At 37.2% G+C, this 20,801-nt stretch overlaps 1 protein-coding gene across 1 annotated transcript in view; it reads left to right on the top strand.

Moving 5' to 3' along the window:
* LOC124167766 (beclin-1-like protein) overlaps positions 1–15,188 on the top strand; it is a 28,445-nt gene extending 13,257 nt beyond the window's left edge. Inside the window, exons 4-8 of the mRNA XM_046545780.1 lie at positions 1,077–1,134; positions 3,945–4,132; positions 5,191–5,464; positions 9,527–9,741; positions 14,790–15,188. Coding sequence (XP_046401736.1) covers positions 1,077–1,134; positions 3,945–4,132; positions 5,191–5,464; positions 9,527–9,741; positions 14,790–14,919 — 865 coding nt within the window. The 3' untranslated portion in view covers positions 14,920–15,188. The remainder of the gene's footprint in view (positions 1–1,076; positions 1,135–3,944; positions 4,133–5,190; positions 5,465–9,526; positions 9,742–14,789) is intronic.
* The last annotated feature ends 5,613 nt before the right edge of the window (positions 15,189–20,801 follow it).

The raw sequence follows: 20,801 nt of genomic DNA, 5'->3' as shown, positions 1-20,801 counted from the left end.
TCTACAGCATCGTTTTATATCCTAATAAATAGTTTGAGGCATCATTTAGTGAAATTGCTTATTTATAATTTTATATTCTTTTTTGGAAAATAATTTGCTTTGATTTAAGTGCCACATTATAGAATATTCCAAAATATTCTAATGATTGTGTCATGTAATGACTGGAAAAGTGGTACAAAAGCTCCTTGATGAGCGGATTTGATTCAGCAGGCAATAGTTGAGGGCTTTTGCTGTGTAGATATTGATATTGAAATGAATACTTGCAATTTTTCGTGATTAGAAAATTTATTACGACCTAGGTTTCAATATTACAACACCCTGAAGATGATGTAGTGACATTGCATCCTAGGTCATAATAAATTTAATATTATTAATGTGTAATTCACTCAAACAAAAGAGAAATTTCATAGTTAAAAGTTTCCATCATTAAACCTTTTAACCTTTACGACACTTAGTAAACTGGTGTTTAAAATTTTTAAGCATTTTTTCAAGATGTTTAGAACTGACACCTCCAATGCAAATACCGAAGTCACTTAATACTGAGCAAAATTTTGGTATGGGGATGTCAAAGCAGAAAGTGTCAACCTGGTTTCTCTTCCCTCCATACAGATAATAGTTCATGCTGAAAGATTTTTACAAACCAAAACATCTAGTGTTGATGTTGTCAATATCAGTTAGTTAAGAATGGAAATTTTAGTGTATCTCACAAATTCAATCATTCTAGTTATTATTGAAACTCATGAATGGGCCAGTTATTTTTTTAGGATTAGTTGTTGTGACAGAAAGAAGCATTTGCAATGCTGAAATCAGAAAATGAAATAATTTCGATTGAAATCTTAGAATTTAAATAACTTTTGAAAGGCTCTCAATACCAACTTCCCTGTTTTTTCCCATAGGTTTTGACTGTTCAGGTCCTTTAATTACTTTATTATTCTTCTGTTTTTGTCCAATTATTGAATCTTTGGACTTTAAGTTAAATAAGTACCTAATTATCACATTTTGAATGGGAATAGCCTATTTTTTTTATGTCTGGCTTGTGAAGACACATAGTGCTAATGATGTGTCTTTTGTTTCAGATTGGAACTGGAAGATGAAGAAACTGCTTTAAGTGCAATGGAGAAAGACTTGGAAGAGGTAAGAAAAGCACTCTTCCGACATTGAAAACATATTATAGATTTTTAGGGATGAATTAACATTTGTTGAAAGGGTATGATAAGTGGGTTATACAAAGAAGCTTTTTGATGTAGAGGTAATGGCTGTTATATTGAGGCTTTAAAGATTTTTCCAATTTACACAAGTTTTAAAGGATTCTCATGTCGCTAAGCTGGCAGCGAGATATTGAGGTTCAAAGCCAGCCTGACAGCCTTAAGATAATAGGTTTTACATCTGTCATGGATATTATCTTTGCTAATATTTGGTCCTTGGTCATTCATGATCTTGTAATCATTTCTGTACCCTGAAACTTAATGTGATACTGTTCAATCAACAATTTTATTAGACAGTTACATCCACATACCACTGCTTTGGTGTACGTTTTTAATTTCAAAGGTATGAGAAAGTCAGGGAAACGAAAGATTGATGTCAAGAAATTTTACATTCAGTAAAGAATAAGTTGCACACTTTTATCACATGAAAATGTAGCCTTTGAATCTTTCTTCTAAGCTAATTTCCATGTTGTTTCACATGGAAATTAACTTGGAAGAAGAATCATTTAGTGGTGAAACTTGAATCTCACCTTACCAGAATTTGGAACACCAGAGTAGGTATTCAGCTGAAGGCAAATATTTTTCACAGAGAGGTCTTCCCTAGAATGTCCTTACCTTTCTGACCAAATTATTTCATAAAAATTGCATCATATAAATTCTTTGTGTAAATTTTGTATGCTTTGAGGCATGATGTGGTGGAAATTCTTAACGTTAATTATACTGCAATATTTCCATTGGATTTTATTTTAACACGACTCGTTTCGTTGTTTCAAACAACATTATCAAGTGCGACATAAGTCTTAAGAGTTCTTCCTTACATATGTCTTGGTGCTTTAAGGGATTAAGGTGAAGGATAGGGTTTGGGTGTCGAGAAGTGGGGATATTGAAGGTTGTGGGGAAAGGGTTGATTTTTTTTAGGGTCTCGGGGAGGAGCAGGATGGGGGGGGGGGGAAGAGAAAGATTTCCGGGTGGTTGATGGTACCACTCATGCCTTCACTGTCTTCTTTTGCATTGTGGTTGTCCCGATGAAGTCCTCGTCCAGATGATCTTCTTCTCCTGGGTGGTTGACCCCCAGTCCTTCTTCTGTTGCTCTTTCATGGTTTGAAGGGGAGGATATAGCATTTGGGTGAGGTTGTGTGTAAAGGGTTGGTAGAAAATGTAAAAACATTTGGCGAAAAAAAATGATTACGAGGACATCTAATTTTTTCTCATTTGTTTCTTACTGGAGTATTTCTGAGTCCAAAGTACAATAATGCCCTGTTACCATTATGTTTTTGGCCACCATTGACCCTTTATTGTAATGGATATACGAAAACTAAAAGATCTGGACACTTCCCTGATGAATGAAATTCTATTTCATCCTCCCTCAACATTACTGACATTACAATTTCAAGAACCGAGACACATAAAATAGAAATTTTATCCATGAAGTGTCAAATACCATTCTCCGCCGACCCCCTATCTCCACACAGTGTGCATGGTACCCTCACCCATCTGGAACCTTTCTCTTTCCCCCCCCCCCCCCACCCTGCTTCTCTTACGAGACCCTAAAAAATTAAACCCTTTCCATCACAACATTCAATATCCCCTCTTCTGAACTCCCAGTCCCCATCCTCCACATTACCCCCTCCGTTTAAGCACCAAGACATATATATGGAAGAACTCTTAAGACTTAATGTCACAATTGATAATGTTGTTTGTAACAACGAAACATGTCGTGTTAAAATAAAATCAAATGGAAACATTGCAATTTCTAATTTTACTAATATTCTTTATGAAACTTAAAGCTCATAATCTATCTGATAGATTTTATAATAGACTGGCTAAAATTATAAAAGCAGTGAAAGTTTATGTGGAACTTTGGTTTTATGTAGGGTTTGGTAAGAAATCTCTTTAGATTTCAGGCCTATTGAATAAGTTGTCTGCTCTTGTCCTTTAGTGTTGCATTAGGTCTTTAATGAGAAAATGGATTTATGGGAAATACTTTTGTACGTGTGAACGTGATGGTTGTTATGTAAAGATACATACAGTGGCGTAACTATAGGGGGGATTGGGGAATGCCCGCCAAAGTCTCTGAGAAATCAAAAACATTATTTTAAAATCCTGTCTGGATTTGATACATAATAACTGCCTCTGTTTAAAGTTAAATTATAAGTGCCAAAATGATGTAAAATACATTTTCAGGCATGTTGATTTTCAAAAATTTCCTGAACTCCCTGTTTCTTGGGGGGTTGCCCCCACTAATCCCTCACATCCCCCCCAAAAGCCCCCTCATACCCCCCTAAGCACTTCCTAGTTACGCCACTGGATACATATGTACGTTATTGTGTAAGTTTTGAAATTGGAGTTGTCCAGTTTTTGTTGGTTTTAAGTAATGAATTTCGTTTCTGAGTTTCTAATTATTCCGTGATATGTACAATTGTTGTTGGAGAAGCCATTCACTCCTGAAAATGCTGATAGTGGTGTTGAATTTCAAATATGATGGATGGAAGTCAATGTCTATAGTTTTTATTGAATTACAAATCTTTCAATAAGCCCAAGTCCTACTCTTTTAAAATAATATGTAGTTGCCATGTAAAGTTGGTAGAAATTTACCTTGCATATTTAAAATGAATATTACGTTAGGATGTTTGTTCCAGCCTTTTCATGGTATGCTTATGTGCACTAATAGCTGTATAGAGGTTATGGAAGCAAAGCATGTTATCAGTGAGTGATTCTTGGCAATGTCCATGTCTATAGCTAAGGCTGGAGGAGATGAGGCTCCAGGAAGATCTCAAGCAACTCCAGGCAGAAGAGGCAGCTACTTTGGAGTCGATAAGAAAGCATGAGGAAGAGCGAGATAAACTGGAAAGGGAAGAAGAGCGGTATTACAGGGAGTACAGCAGGCACAGGCGAGAGTATCTGTTGACAGAGGATGAATTCCGAAGGTTTGTTGATACTACTACTGCAGTGGGATGTATGGATAACTTTTTATTGTCGGAGTTGAATTTTTAGCCCTAAAAAAGCTTTGGATTCTTCCTTTAGTGAAGGTGTGTTCCTTTGATTAAAAAAGTGTTCATTATTTGTAAACTCTGCTGTCACTGTAAGCTTAGAGAATTTGCATAGCCTTTTTTTTCAGAATGGTCAAGCAATTTACTTATGGGGAAATGTTGTGGTTCCTCTTTCTTTGATAAAACTTGTGTCAACCTTCTTTATCCAAAGTAGTTTACAATGACCTGAAATAGAAAATTTTATGGCATCAAGGTCTTTACATTCTTTTGAAAGCTAAGCTTTCATCAAGTGTTTGAGAGAGTGAAGGGTTTCATTTTTCTAGTTCAGCTGTAGCTATGTACACAGTTGCAAGGGGTGAATCTCTTATATGATGAATCTACTCTTTTTCTCAGTGAGTCACTAATAGCCATCATTGAGCATCAGCAGAGATGCATTTGTATAGAATTAACTCCTTTTGTATTGAGCTATAATGAAAGTCGGAAAGTATTTACCTGCATACTAACTAACATAAATCATTAAATATTTCACAACTCAGGCTTGCATATATCATGGGATTCGTCCAATCACATTGTACTTTTATTGGTGCCATATGTGTACTATCCATGTTTGGATTTAATAGTTAAGAGATGTTCTCTATTATTAATAATTTCAAGTCTTGTAAAAATTGGCTGATTTTTTTAAAATGGATCGGCTGGGTCTTAGATGTCCTATACGGAAAATGAAAGTTGGCCAAGCATATCGGCCCTTGTATTATTGTGAAGTTTAGAAGCAGTCGTTAGCTAAAATATCAGTTGGTCAATTACAAATGTGTCTCATGCATCAAAGCTGTTGCTTAAATGACCCAGCCATAAAACCAACTGAAAATTGACTGTGGATGTTATTAGAAGATTAATGATGACCCTCTTGAAGGCTATGTTATATGAGTAATCTACCTGTGGATGTCATAATCAGTGTGCAATAGTTTAATTTACCTTGGTAAATGCCTTTCTTTTAGTTTGGAGTGCCAGCTGCACTATGCACAGACTCAGTTGGATAAGCTGAAGAAGACCAATGTGTTCAATGCTACGTTTCACATCTGGCACAGTGGCCATTTCGGAACAATAAATAACTTTCGACTTGGACGATTGCCGAGTGCTCCTGTGGACTGGAGTGAAATTAATGCCGCTTGGGGTCAAACTGCTCTCTTGCTAGCTGCTCTGGCGCGAAAAATGAACCTTACCTTTCAGAGGTTTCGACTTGTTCCTTATGGGAACCACTCATACATAGAGGTAAGTCCTTAGATATGTGCTAATAGACCATTTACTTTACCGCTACCATCACAGAGAAAATTTTTGTGCAGTTTTTTTCTAAACCAAAAACACACTGTGCCATAGAAATTATTTAGAAATATTATATCTCCGTAATTCTCACAGCCTTCTATCTTGTTGTGAGTTGTACGTTTGGTACAAACACGTCCAGTTCTTATTTATCAAATGAGAAGTTCCAAAGGATTTTAGCTGGAGTTTCATTTTTTAATAGTTATTATTCCTTCTGATTGAAATGCTACTGTAAATATATTAAATTCACGTTCATTGTTTTTATCTTAATTCGCATGGAGGGAATAATGAAATGTTACTTCAGAGACTGATGATGCTATTTTGTCCTCTATCCAAGGCTTTTGAAGATATTTTATCATTCTGGAGGGATTTCTGTAGTTTCCACTTTTTATTAGCATCTTTTCTCACGACTAATCCAATGACTCTCTTCAACTTGCAATTTCATATGTAGAAAAGATTCAGACCTGTCAGATTTTTCTTGTATGCTTGGTAGGCATGTGGTTATAAGCGAGGGCCATTAGAATGTAGTAGTGTTGCTCAAACCATATATTTTTTGGAGGAAATTCAAGGCTTCAAATATATGAAAATTACGATTATGAATCGAAGAAAATAATGTTGGCTTAAATTTTAAGTAGTGATGGGTCGGTTCGATTCCTCGATTCTCGACCAAGAACCAGAATCGAAAACGAGTACTTGGCAAGGTGAAAAATCGATTCCGATTCCAGTAGTACTTCAAACAGCAAAATATAAGACCGCGTTTCCAACAGTCATTTGAATTTTTACGCCACGTAATCGTAATAAAAAAACATATCTTGGAGTGATGTGCGAGTACTCGAAAATTCAAGTCGATCGAGTAGGTGGTGCTCGACTCGACCGTTTCGAGTTGAATTACGAATGTCGAGTCGAGTTGTTAAGGTTACAGAGCTTTCGAGGCTTGTAGGTCCAGCAATCTGGTGACAGGAAGCGCTATCATGAAACTCATGTAATAATGCAATTTTTAAAGCCGATAAGTCAGTCTAATGCCTTGGCCTGGTAGTTTCAGCTTGCCGAATACACTATAGTTGTCGACGTGGAGTTTTAGAGATCGGAGGGAGGGATAACCTTTTTTATACTTTCAATGACTTTTGAAGATTTTGGCTCTCATCTGTCTGGTTTTACAACGCAAAATGGCCGACCCGTTTTTCACGTGAAATTTGACATAAAGTAGACATTATCTTTCGTTTACGAAAAATATAACTCGGAAAATTTGAACCACAATGTAAAGCAGAGTTTTCTAAAGAGTATTAGAAATCTTGGAAAAAAAGTTTGCGGGGAAGGAAATAAGAGCGAGTTTTCATTCGCGCGTCGAGGCTGTGCTACACGCCGCAGAAGGCTCGGTAACTGAGGCCGATTTTTCATGTTTTTTAAAACATTAGTCTTGAAAATCGTTATTTAAAGCATGGATAATCGTCTTAATTGACTTTAAACACTAAAATGAGGATGTTAAAAAGGATTATGTATAGATCGACAAGAAATTTAGCGCATTACTCGAGTGAAAATACGAAGGATTGGATATTTTTCGGAACCATTCCACGCATAAGAAATATACCTCGGGTATTGAAGTAAATAAGTGAATAGATTAAGTCAGCATGCTTAAGAGAGAGAAAAATGAAGTGTTTCCGCGAAAGGCAACAACCGATACCCTTTTTCCCTTTCCACCTTCGCCGAGGTGAGTCGCGCGGAAAGGGGAGTTTTCACACCACAAGGCTCTTTTAGCCTTTTTTATTACTGCGTCCGTCCGATGTGATATTCATTTGTAGCGTTTAGTTTCTTTCTTGAACTGAAAAAAAGGAAGAGATTTTAAGGTTGATTAAATGACGTGAGAAGTATAGATTTTTTTTGGCTCTACAAAACTTAAGTTTAGTTCTATAGTTCGTTCGCTTCGTCCACTTGAATTCCATGAAGATTCAAGATCCAAAAAAATCTTTGATATTATTTTTAATAAAAATTCCAAAGTCTCCGAAATCTTGCAATTTTGGTAGGAAAGTACTTGCCTAATCACACAAGTGTGTTGCAAAAGGAAATTTTCTGCAGGCAGTAATACTGTAACATGGAGACGTCAAAACCTGCTGGCTGAGCATGTAGAATAATTGGTTTTTCTGCTTGAGAATTTGAAAGGGCCAAATATTACATGATTCATATACGTAGTATGTAATCTTTATTACAACTATGAAAATTTATGTACTCAGGGCTCTCCCTTGTAGTTTGGACTCATACATATGGTCGACATATTATGAGTGCCAATATTCTAAAGTAATACCTATCATGTAACACCACTTTTCAGGTATGTTAACTGTTTTGAAATTTAGCTATTATATTTTAATTGCATAGTGCTGATATGAAAGATGCTTTTGTCAACTGACTCTTTCACAGAGTAATATTTTTTTAAGTGGTTTTCTTGTTGCCTGGAATTAAGTGATATTTTTCTTGGAGCCTATGGCACCAGAATGGATGGAATCAGTTCTGTAGAATCAGAATCGGAATCGGGATCGGAATCGATAAAATTCTGGAATCGACCCATCACTAATTTTAAGTGAGCTAAAGGGTTTGGATGGTAAATATTCATTGGTATTTTTTTGTGTATAATTTTATGATCTCTGTTATCATCTGTATTTCAACTGAGTAATTATTTGTGGCTTTTGTAAAAAAACTGTGTAGCATTCAATGGGCAGAAAGCATCACAATACTGAAAGAAGAAGAGAAGTGTCGGTCTTAATAAGAGTACAGTGAGTCCTCATTCTACGTCACCCCGTTTAACGTCATTTCGCGATAACGTCACGAAAATTTTGAGATCGTCATTCGTTTATCGCACTTTCGCTTCGCGATAACGTCACGTCTTTTAAATTTCGCGTGAGAAAAAAGGCGAAGTGGCAAGCGTTGCAGGTTGTTCATTTCATGGTGGTAATACAGTCAGTCTATACAAAGTGTGAAACGGTGTGTATATTGTTAATTGGGATTACGGTTTTAGCAAATTTTAGCATCTGAGACATTTCCACGCAAAAATGTCCAAGAGAACAATGTTCACAATAATTTTGGTTCCTGTTACTGCGACGATGTTTCAGCGATGATGATGCCCAGGCGAAGCCCGCCCGCCTCAATTCGCAATTAAAACCATCTCTTCGAATTCATAATCCCAGTTTGCCCACCCTCGTCATTTCCGCCATTTTGATTTCGCTCCTGACTGGTCCAAAAATAAATTCTCGTAGCGAACGTAGGGGCTGGTAGGGCCAATGGACCGGTGCTCTGGAGCAGCGTCTGGTAGCGGAAGTAGCATTCATTGGACCGCACCCCATAGCGAAGCCGAAAAGCAAATGTGGGAAGATACAAAAATGGAGAAGGAATAATGTCACTGCTGCTATTGTCGTCAATGAACACAGGAACTCGTATTTATGCCATAGCATGGCATTCCCATCGTAAAAAATGCCCCAGATACGATACGATTACATTTTTTCGCATCAGAATTGTGAGGTCTAGGAGCCGATATTCACTTTTTACATTGTTTTTTATGGGATATTATCCTTTGATTAACGTCATTTAGTTTATCGTCACATTTTTCAGGAACGGTAAGTGACGTTAAACGAGGACTCAACTGTATCTAGAAATACATACTTTGAAAATTTATACTTATTACTGTTAACATTTTTAGCTTTTCTGATAGTTATATTAACAGGTTAAAACTCAAGCTGTGGTGATGTAACCACCACAGCTTAAGTTTTTCCACCATTCTTACCGTGGAGTGTGGTATGTATTGTATGGTACCGTATGGTAGTGGCTGGGAAACAATCAATTTTTGAAAAACACAGAGAATCATGTGATCGTCATTTTCTAATTAGTTTTCACTGGGTGGCATGTTAACAAAATTTTCTCAGAATTTCTGGTGACTTCGTCTTAAAATTTAATATTGAGCAAAATGTGCCTATAAATTTCGTCTAATAATAGTTTTATTTTTTTCTTATACTCTTTGAAATTGATCAGGTATTGGCTGAGCATCGAGAGCTTCCATTGTATGGTTCTGGAGGCTTCAGGTTTTTATGGGATACCAAGTTTGATGCTGCCATGGTTGCATTCTTAGACTGTTTGCAGCAATTCAAAGAGGAAGTGGAGAAGGGTGATTCTGAGTTTTGTTTACCTTACCGAATGGAACGGGGGAAAATTGAAGATTCCGCGACTGGAAATTCATATTCGATTAAGTAAGTGACATTTGCTTTAATTTTCGCATTAATCCTTATATGTAGAGTGGCCCTTTTTAATGTTGTGTATTATTAATTCCTTCCAAAGGTTTTACATTAACCCTTAGGGTACAGGAACATTTTTATGTTTTGCACACTGACTGCGGTATTTACCCAAAACTTTTATTGCTGCCTGGATATCTTGCCCTTGATCACTTTCCCTCTCCATAAGGATCGCTAATGGGCTTAATTCTACCAGACCAGCCCTCGTGGCGGGGGGTCTCTTCTGCACTGGCCAACAGCTAAAATCGTGAACTCCCGCAGCCCAAGGGTTAAGCTTTACCTTCTAAAACATTAATCTTACTTGTACGATGATGTAGTTCAATTTTTGTGTGTAACTTAGTCATTATACTCTTTTGGCTATTCCATTGATTCAAATGTACATCCTGGAATGGTATAGCAGTTTTAAGGGAGATGGGAAGTAGCTAGCATTAGGCTTCATTGATGGCAGGAGTGAGGAGATTTTAGCTATCTGGGACAGAATGGAGGCTCCTTGCCATCAGCGATACTTACTGATGCAAAATGGCTTTTGCTGCTAATATTAAGTCAGCTCAGCTTCTAATTGTGGCTTATCTACTAAAGTAAACATGTAAATGCATCAAGGAGGCTATTGCGAATGTTGTGTACATGCACTTAATAAGTAACGATCTTAATATGTTCCATTAAAAGCAAGCACTAATCGAAACAGTGCTATTGGAGTCACCAAGTTCCTCAAAAAACTGTAATGTTCTGTAGCTTAACTAGCCATTGGGATGCTAATTTTTCTATAATACAATGCAGTTTATACCACTTTTAAGTGATTTAGCATAATTTATGAATTGTTTTTTTCCCAAGTGTTGAATATTTTACCATTAAGTATGAGTCATAGGAGGCTTTACATCAATTCAAATGGGAAGGACCAATTCTATAGGCAAGAAAAATGGTAGAATGGATTGGAAAGTCTGGAAAAGTCAGAGAATTATAGTTTGATATTTCAGAAGGCCACCCTAAAATTGCAAACAGAATTTGGAATGGAATTTTGAAGGCAGTTTGAATTTAGTGAATGAAGATATATGTCAATCAAAGCTGTTTCTGTACATTCATATGTCTGGGAAGCAGGAACACTTGGATTGTGTTTTATATCCTAAGCAATGTAGAGATTAAAGTCATATAAAGCGAGAATTCTATCACGCTGGGAAGAATTATCAAAATGCATGTATTGAACTTGTCTTTCACAGCAACCACTTACTGCTCGCCTATGAGTGACTTTCTTTCAAGCATAATTATCATGAGAAAAGTGCTGCAACGGAGTATCTAAGGAGAAATGAATAGGTGCGTCAATAGGCAGTGGTCACATGTCTTGCAATGGGAGTTCTATGCGGTTAGTGCATTTAAAAAATAATGTAGGTATGTGCTATCCCACTAGTTGCCTCAGAAGGCATTTGGCAGGGGGAGTTACGACACAAGACAATGAAACTGATAAGGAGTAAATTTTGTTATTCAATACTTTTCATGGAAACTACTGAGTGATAGTTTATTATTTTGGATAATCCTGCATGAAAGAATGATTTCATTTTCAATGCAATTGGGAATTATTTCCCTTCAATAGATTTTACCTCATTTCATTTAAGTGAAAAGCTTCAACGAGATGACATTCTATCGTACGAGTTTCAGCTCATATACTGAAATCTTGTGTTGAAGATGATGAATTCTTCCCTGTGACTGAAAATTACCTGGTATTTGACCATGATGATGACAGGGATGAGGAAGGTTTGTTGTGGCATTTGCAGTGATTCTGAAAGGGAAGATGATATTTGTCCTCCTTTTCCTTCTTCAACAACATCTTGCAAAATTAACCAATTTAAAAACCTAGGCCATAACCATCACTACGGCAGAAAAGAATGACTATGATGAATTGGATATCAGGGAAGAAGGGAAATATTTTGTTAAAGACAGAATGCTGCAATTTCCATTTTTCACAATCAGCACATGGTACCGATACAAGAAGCAGGTAATGGAAGCTGATGCTTTGAGAGTAAAATACTAGTCGGTTCAGGTTTTCTCTCCTCTTTCATTTCAAGACAGCTAAAGAAAATCGCCTTGTGGTTCACAACAAGGCATTACAAAGGTGGGTTCTTTAGGAGAATAAGAAATTGGTTTAGGTGAAATCTATAAGTCACTCCAGTGAGACTTGGGGTAGTAACAAAATTACACAGTTCTGCAAAAGATATCCATGGAGTGGTCCAAAAACTATTCTGTGGAACTGCAGTCCATCACAGAGAGCACGAAAGAATTTGTCTAGAAAGAAAAAGTGCAATTCCTGGTGGTTCATCAGAGTTTTAAAAACCAATCAGAGTGATTGCATGAAAGAAATCCATTTCAGTCACTGACTAAACTTCAAGGCCATAAAAACGCTTGAATCAGTTATACAAAGTCACAAAGAAGCACTTGTATACAATTCAGCCCATGATGTCCATCGAAAGGAAGCTCTTTATCGATGGCTAAGTTCTAACAACACATACCTAAAATTCAGCCGGTTTGACACAGTTATCTTAAACAAAGTGTCATAAAATTGATTGTTTGAGGCGTAACTTGGTGAAAGCGATGCATTATTCAAATTGAAAGGAAGAACTTTGTGATTTCACATTAATATTTATTCACACATTTGCGACCATGGTTTCAACGTTAGACGTCATCATCAGGTGAACTCTACAGAGGTCCATCACATCCTTTTATACCAGGCTACGAGGGGGAGGGAGGAAGGTAATTAGGTTGAACGGTTTGGTTAACGGAGAAGATTGTTTAACAAGGGAAAAAAATTCATAATTTTTTTATGGTTTTAGGCAGTGCACCAGTAAGAATGGAGAAAAGCCCTCAATGCTCCTCTGCAATATTGTTTTTCAAAAATATTTTCCACAGATTCTATGAATACAAGACCGAAATTATAAGTGGGAACTTCATGTTAATAATATGTGGGTATTGTAACTTGTGCTTTAATAACTTTTTTACAGATTCACCTCAGTGATCTTTTTTCAACTCATTAAATATTACAAATATTTGTCTCTGCATTCCTTTTACCTATCTTTTCTTGATTATGGAGTGAGTTGCTGTGGTATCAATAATTATATCATTGGGTAAAGGATACTGTTTGCATGGAAGAGGCTGATCAGTGTAAAAGTTACTAAAATTCAGGAGGGCGATCTAAGTCCCACTGAAGGGCATGTCACCCCTGCCTATTCACTCTCGAAGTCATGGTGATTGCTGCTCTAGGTCAAGAGCCGTGAGGTCTTTTCCTTCATTGGCTTACTCACTCGCTTGTCATTGAGTCTTCGACAGCCTATTGCAACACATTCCTCATGATGATTATGCTTGAAAGAGAGATGTGGTCTGATGGTGCTGGGCGAGCTTGCAATCTATGTGATGATTGAGGCAGCAGGTAAGCAAGGAAATCTTGCAGCATGATATCAAGGAGTTTTAATGTGAAAAATTTTAGAGTTTCTAAGCGATGATAGAATTCAGCTTGTAGCCCCATCCATATGAGTGAACAACAAAACATGCAAACTACACCATCCAACGAACGCTTAAGGCGATAGTTTCTGGTAGGGATGGTGAGCGTGACATCACTGTGTTGTTTACACATTTTGATGAGGTCACTTACAATTTCACTAAATTTATTTACCCACCATAATCTACGAATCTTCCAAGATTCATTGCAATCAGGGTGCTACACTTCAGTGTGTTTCTTGTCAATATGCAGTGCTTTGAAGCATGGTGGTAGAATCTCTAACTTACAGTTAGTGGCACAGCAAAAATGAAGAAATTTAGATTTTTATGGTGGGTGCAAGAAAGAAGTCCAGGTGTGCTACGTCTTTACCCTCAAAATATTTTCATCTCAAAGTGAAGTCTTACTCTGCATTTGTTTATCTGTATTTAGCATGGAGATGGTGGTCGTAAGAGGTATACCTTCATCGCTAAAGCTATAGATAGAATTGTTTGCCAAGTTTTGGTCAGCATTGTAGAGCTCTTTAAGTTTGCATAACTCATGCTAGATATGTAGAGGCAATAGATCTGTGGACACATTTTTGAATAGCTATAAAACTACAGACACGTATATGCACATCCAGATGATTGATTTGGGAAGGAAATGACGTAGTGGCACTTCTTAATTCACCCCAGGCTCATCACCACATATTCTAGAAACAAGAAGTAATAGGTATTTATTTGAGAAAACCCCCTATGTATAACTGCATTTGAGATTAATCTAGCGATTTGAGCATTGGATTATTCTTCCTCATAGAATAATCCTCTAAAATCGCTGGCACAGAAATAGTTTTCCCTATTTTCGCTAGTGGTAGGACCCGCCTGCCTTTGTGACTTGGTGTGGGATTCCTCGTCCCATCCCTTCCTTCCCTAACCTGTTCCAGGAGGCGTCGTCGGGCTCCTATCGCGGCGGCGCCTCCTTCCTTTTTCCTTCCTGTCCTCCCCCTTCTGTGGTGCAGAGGTGATAAGCTAACGCTTCCAGACCTCGGCCCAGGAGTGTAACCAGCGAGCCCGCCCTAGGGTTTCGTATCCACTGTATTTGGGATTAGTACTGTTCTGATTTTAAAAACTATTAAGTTCAAACAAAAACTGAGTTTGGTACAGTCTTTTACTTTTGAAGTTTGTGAAAATTATTTAACTTCATTTGTGTCATGAGCTCTACCAGTTACTTATCTATTTTTGAGATATCAGTTCATGTAGTGAGAATAATTTTGTCACTTAGTAATAGTACAAATACCAGAATCATGATCATCATTATGATGCAGTGATTGAGATTTCACTTCTACTTGTATATGACTGAGATTCTCTCTTATAGCAGGGAGTATTGCCGTTTATTTTATAATTCTCAGAAAAAGTTATTAAGCTTTCGAGCTTATTTGCGAGAAATTTTCACATTACCAGGCTAAATGTGTGCTTTGACAGTTTTTGTTATCATCGATAGTCATAGCTGAAACTAAAGTGTTCTGACATGATATTTTATCCGATTACAGGATTCAGTTCAACTCTGAAGAGCAGTGGACAAAGGCTTTGAAGTTTGTGTTGACGAACTTGAAATGGGGTTTGGCTTGGGTTTCGTCACAGTTTTCTAAAGATGATGTTAACAATATATGCTTGGAATAAGTGGTGGTTACTTCGTAAGTCAGCAGAAAGACTGTTATATAATGTAACTGCTATGGCACGAACACTTAATCATTATACAATGCAAGAGCAAAAAAGAACATTTTTTATAAAGCTAATGGCTGATTGCAATATTATGCAGACCTTGCAACAAACTTTGAATGGCTACATTATGGAAATGCCATTGTAAGATTATGTAACTGTTTATTTTATTTAAATTGTGAGAAGTGAGTCACTTTATTTTCAAATTAAAGGTGTTTTATTTTTTTTAATTGATCTTTGATTTCAAGGACCCAAAAATTCTCCTTCAAACCCAACATTTTGTGGCCAAGCAGGTATTGTAATGAAAAATAATAATGCCCACGTCAAAGGAAATTTTTTGCTCCTAGATATTATTACCCTCAGTGTGCAATGCTTTTGAAATGCTTCATTACACTCAGTTGATGAACACCAGCTATCAATCTCTTACAATGTTAGGTATATACATATGTCATGGTATACACTATAGCTTTATTGGCCACTTACTTGAGCTTGTTCAAATGAGGTTAAATTTGACCTCTGATCTCTAAGAAAACAGAGATTTCTTAATTTATGTCACTTGATGCACAATAGGGAAAATACCAGTGGCGAACCTTGAGGCCTTAAGCTAAGAGCCTGTGCCCTAAATTATTTCTGCCAAGCAGCAAGTTTGCAACTTCGGCCACCTAATTCATCTCCAAAGAATGCAAGGGAAAATAGCATTCATCCTTAGTGTCCACACAAGGCGTTGAAACACTGGAAGCTGGGTAGTTTTCATGCTGGTGGACTTCAACTGATTGTATGGCACGAGCAAAATGCCAATCGTTTCCACATCCCACTCTACATGACCCTTGTAGAGTCAGTCCCTCGCACACTTTTTAAGGAGTCCAAGTGAATGACCCAGAGAGGGCAAGACTGGGAGTGGGTATTAATGGAGGCTGAATCAATACACGAAAAATCATAGTGAACTGATTTAACCCTTTCACTGCTGTGAACTTACTTTTTCTTCCTCCCCATGTGCTCAGCACTTTCGCTGAAGCACTCAGAATGGTCGCTAATGGCCATTTTCCGGTGGTCCGCAGCCACATTTTTAGCAAAGTTAACAAAATCATTATTTTTCATCGCAGAAACACGGTTTAAAGACATACTTGATTGCTGAATGCGATGCAAACGATCATTTTTAACGATCAGATTGATTGATAGATTTTCAAAATGCAGTCAGAGTGGTCACTTTTGGGGAGTGAGGCCCCTGCTCGGAGGGTCGAAGAGACGGGCCAGCGAGGGTGAGTTCGTCAAGGAAAGGGTCCCAGATTAGAGACCCTTCGGAGGGTGTACCACGCCCATCCTGGAAGTAGCTGCTCCATGGGCCCACGAAACGCATTTTAACCTTTTCGCCGCATGTGAGGAGAAGGTTTTCAGAAATTGAACAACAGTGAAAGGGTTAAGTCATTCCATATATTCAATAACAGTTCTGTAGGCCTAATTATGTATGCAGAATGATTTTGGGATATGGGTAGTATTGTTGATTAGTGTGTATAGTGCTGATCAAAGGGTCCCTGGTTAAAATCCCGGGGTGAAGCCTTCACGCACATGCTAAAGAATCTGGCCCCTCTACCCAGAATGTGAAAATATTACATGCCTGTAGCTGTGTTTGAGGTGAGCTCAACCCTCACCTATCTAGCTCAACCTTCGGGTGGGATTCCCAAGTGAGATGGATTTTAATCAACTGATACCATCAGACATGGATACTTTAGGAGAGAATTAAGATACTGATGGGCTAGAACAGGGATCTCCAAAATACGGCCCACGGAGGGCTTTCATCCAGCCCGCGCACTTGTTTCACTGTTAGCATACCTGACTGGAAATAAGGAGATCTGGAATCAAATCCCTGCTAAGCCAAAATATTTTTTTTGCTGAATTTCACCCTTAGTACATGTATATCCTTAGATTACAGACAAAAATACCTGCATCTCATCTTTTTTAAACCAGCCACTTTCTGTGGATTCATTCGATACTTAAAATGTGAATTTTAAGCAATAGCTTTTTCAAACACTCTGAGAAATATGCATTGATTACCTGGTCATAAAGATTGCTGAAAACAAGCCCTACCAGATGTGGTTTCCTTACTCCTGTTTTTCAAGGGTTGGCACTACATTCTGCCCATGGCTAATCTAAGTGTGTACATATGCAAAATAATCACTGCATAATTACAATATTATCCTATTTTTACCCTTAATATGCACACTACCAGTGACACTTCTTGAGAGTTGAATTAAACTCATCTATATTTCCCTGCCCCATCTCAGGCTCATTGCAGAAACGCATAAACGCACCACAGAGGATTCTACATTCCCATGGTTCTATTGATTCCCACCGGTTGCAATAAATAGCGGTGCTCTAGTTGCTAGGATACAAGTCAACATATGTATAGCCCGCATGAGATATGCCACGCGTTGAATATAATCGCTTTTTGCTCAAACTCAATTTCATATCTAATAGTTAAAAAAATGCAGTTAAACATTTAAAAGTGAAATGTACTCCCTTCAAAACAATATGCAAGTACTTTTAAATGTGGTCCAGTGGTTACCGTGGTGGATTACCATTCTGAAGTTCCATGTTCTATTCACATCTGTAGTATAATTTTTTCATAATTTCCTTCTACTTTTTCTTTTGCAGAAACCTGCTATTCACAATCATATCCATGATTTTCACTTAAATTTTAATTCTGTGGGGGGAAATGTTTTTGTATACTTGTGATGTTTGATATTCTCCCTTTTTTCCACACGGAAGCTTGATTTGAATTATTTTATTTTCGTGACGCCACACGGCACATTATTGAGATGCACATGTATTTGGTTTCCTTTTATACTGCAATATGATATTGTAGACTCATTCTAACCATTCATGCCTAGTTTTCAAATCAGATTTCGTTATAAGTTGAACTTTTAACACCCTGTGGAGTAGGAAAAAACATAACTGGAAAAGCAATATTCTTTGATGATTAAAATTGATAATTCTCTCGATGGAAAAAGCAAAATTTACCAACAAGTCCCTTCTCCGGAGCCTCCTCTTAGATTAGTGACACCTCACTGAGTGAAAGGATGGTTGACCGTCCCCAACTCCGGAGGAAGAAACCATTCCCTCCCTGGCTCCCTCTATTTGGTTTCCAACGGTTTGTTCCTTTCCTATGATTCAAACACTAGGCTTGAATTGTCAAGAGCCCAATAACCCATATTGCAATATAAAAGGAATCCAAGTACATGTGTATTTTACAAAATGCATTGTGATGCAACATGGAAATATAATAATTCAAAGAGAAATATTGGGAAAACACCACATGCTGCATGAGCACAAAAAGATTGTAAAGAAAACGTGAAAAATAATTGTGAAAAGCAGACCTCCGTTAAATAAGAAATATTGAATAAAGTATCGCTGATGACAATTGATCTTGGAACCTCAGCACGGGGGTCAAACACCGTAGCTAATGGGCCAGTGAAACCCCATGACAGTGTTTGTTTCTTCCGGAAATCTGAAGGGAATTCATGGCCAAATACATACATTGACAGCTACCGATCCTTGTGCCACTAGTGACTTAAGTTGGAGTGCGAATTAATGCACAGACTGGTTTCACTGTATTGCAGCAGCTGCTCCCTAGTGGAGCCACATATAGTAATATAAACTGCTCAAAACCATTCAAGATGCTATGTAATAGTAGTCTCTTGGCACCAAATAATCACAAAGCATCAGATGCAAGAGCACATGGCCATAGATGGGTTTTTGCACTTCGTGCTTATCAGTCATTTGGGAGTCCAGCGGCCAGACTCCTGAACTTTTCAAGGCAATGCAATGGAAGGAAATTTAGTGAAAAAGTCATTTTATCCGTCTCTCATCGGAAAAATATTGATGATTATGTTTGTATGCATAATAGATGCAACTAAAATCATTTAGGATACTCCTTTGAGTCGCTCTGATTACCGTATATGTCTGAATATAGTCCCCCCTTTTTTCCAAAAATGCCTATGGTAAAAGTATAGGGGGGGACAATATTCGAACACATTTTTTAAACTTTTCCTGAAACTGAAGCCTCAAAATTAGGGGGGGGGACTATATTCAGAGGGGGACTATATTCGGAGAAGTACGGTATCCCTTAAGCTTCACAACTGCACTCTTTCCCATTCCACCTGCCAAACTGTCAAGACAGTGAATCACATGTTGACCCCAAAGATCCACAAGCTGGACAGGTCTGGGAGGAAAAAAATTGGGCAAAGAAACACTCACCTTCAGTGGGGGATAATACCTGCATCTTACCCTCATCTATTCTAATCTTGGAAGGAAGTGGTCCAGCAAACACCAATTAGGGATGGAACAGTTCCTGTTGCATCAATTAGGCTCTTAATTCTCACTTGATCCTTGAAAGCTTAGGCCACACCTATTACCCCAATACCATCAATATGACCCAAAGTTTTTTCCCTAGTTTTCAACAAGACTTCGTCTCAATTCTGAGTATGTCTTGGCTTCGGTAATAAAAATTACAGTTTTAATGCTAAGTGATGTATTTTGGACTGCAATTTCCTCACTTCATCCTGATTGAAATATATCATTTTTTAAATTATTGCCATGTGTCTCACCATTTGAAGAGCAAAGAAGTCGACTGTTATTAAATACAAGTTCACATGACTAGAATAAACTATCATATACTTATTAAAGCATTATTTTAGTAATTTTAAACTCTAAGATTTAACATAAAAGAAGTCTATCATTATATTGAAATAAAAACACCAGCCCATTCCTGAAACAATTTTTTTCTCAAGAAAACAAACCTTTTATGTCCTGAAATATTCATCTTGACAACCTTTATCCCTGAGGCTGTTTCAGCACAATCAATCTATATGGGCAGTTTTGAGATAGTTGAAGCCAGCAAAAAGATACAAAATGTTTTATGAGCATCCTCTTGTTCAAGAGAAGAGATAAAATCAATACACTTACAACGTAGCCCTATCATCAAACCAATGTCCCATCTTGTTAATATGCCATAAAAAAAGCTAAGGAAATCAGCAATAATGATTCATACCCATACAAAATAAGGATATAATAATAGTTGTCCTAAAGATTTGATCCGCACTTAATTTTAACCAAATTTTTTTGGCTTCATTAACATGCTTCTGCTTTTAGTTCTAAAATGAATTAGGTGCATTAGGGAGCCTTTTGTTGGTAACCCAATAGTTCAATCATGAAAACTACCAGAGTAGTCCTTTCATATAACTGATATCAGATAGCACACAAAATTCCAAGGTAGACCTATGAAAAAATTAATATAATGCTATTTGTACAATTGCCAATACAGACTTATTTGGGTAAAATTTTCATATCTCAGACAGGCAAATGATGACTTCTCCACATGTCCTTAAAAGTGAAACATCAATCACTCAAGGATATTTCTCTTACACGACTCATTACCTTTGCCCATCAGTTCAAAAAGATGGATGGCTGACAAAATTAGAGTAGCCTTGTCAACTCTTAATTACAGACATTTAGTGAATATTAATTACCACAAATGGGTTACCCCATTGGTCCTTAAAGGATTCAATTTGGATTTGGATCCAAGGATTGGTCATCATGAAGCATTAAGTATTCCCTCAAAGCAATGTGGTTTTCACGTAAAACAAAATTTCTGCACAAGCCTAAAAAGTTTCATACCAAGGTCCAAATTTATTTACTTCAAAATTACTTTTCCATTAAATTTGGAAATTCAATCTAGGCACATCTTACCTCAAAACCTATTAAGATTTCTATTAATGACAAAAGCACCCACTGGTAGCACAAAGAACACTTCCATTGTACATTACTAGAATAATCAGAGTAGTTAA

The sequence above is a fragment of the Ischnura elegans genome, chromosome 11 (assembly GCF_921293095.1).
Source record: "Ischnura elegans chromosome 11, ioIscEleg1.1, whole genome shotgun sequence".
Classification (NCBI taxonomy): domain Eukaryota; kingdom Metazoa; phylum Arthropoda; class Insecta; order Odonata; family Coenagrionidae; genus Ischnura; species Ischnura elegans.
This window is presented reverse-complemented; position numbering and strand designations above follow the sequence as displayed.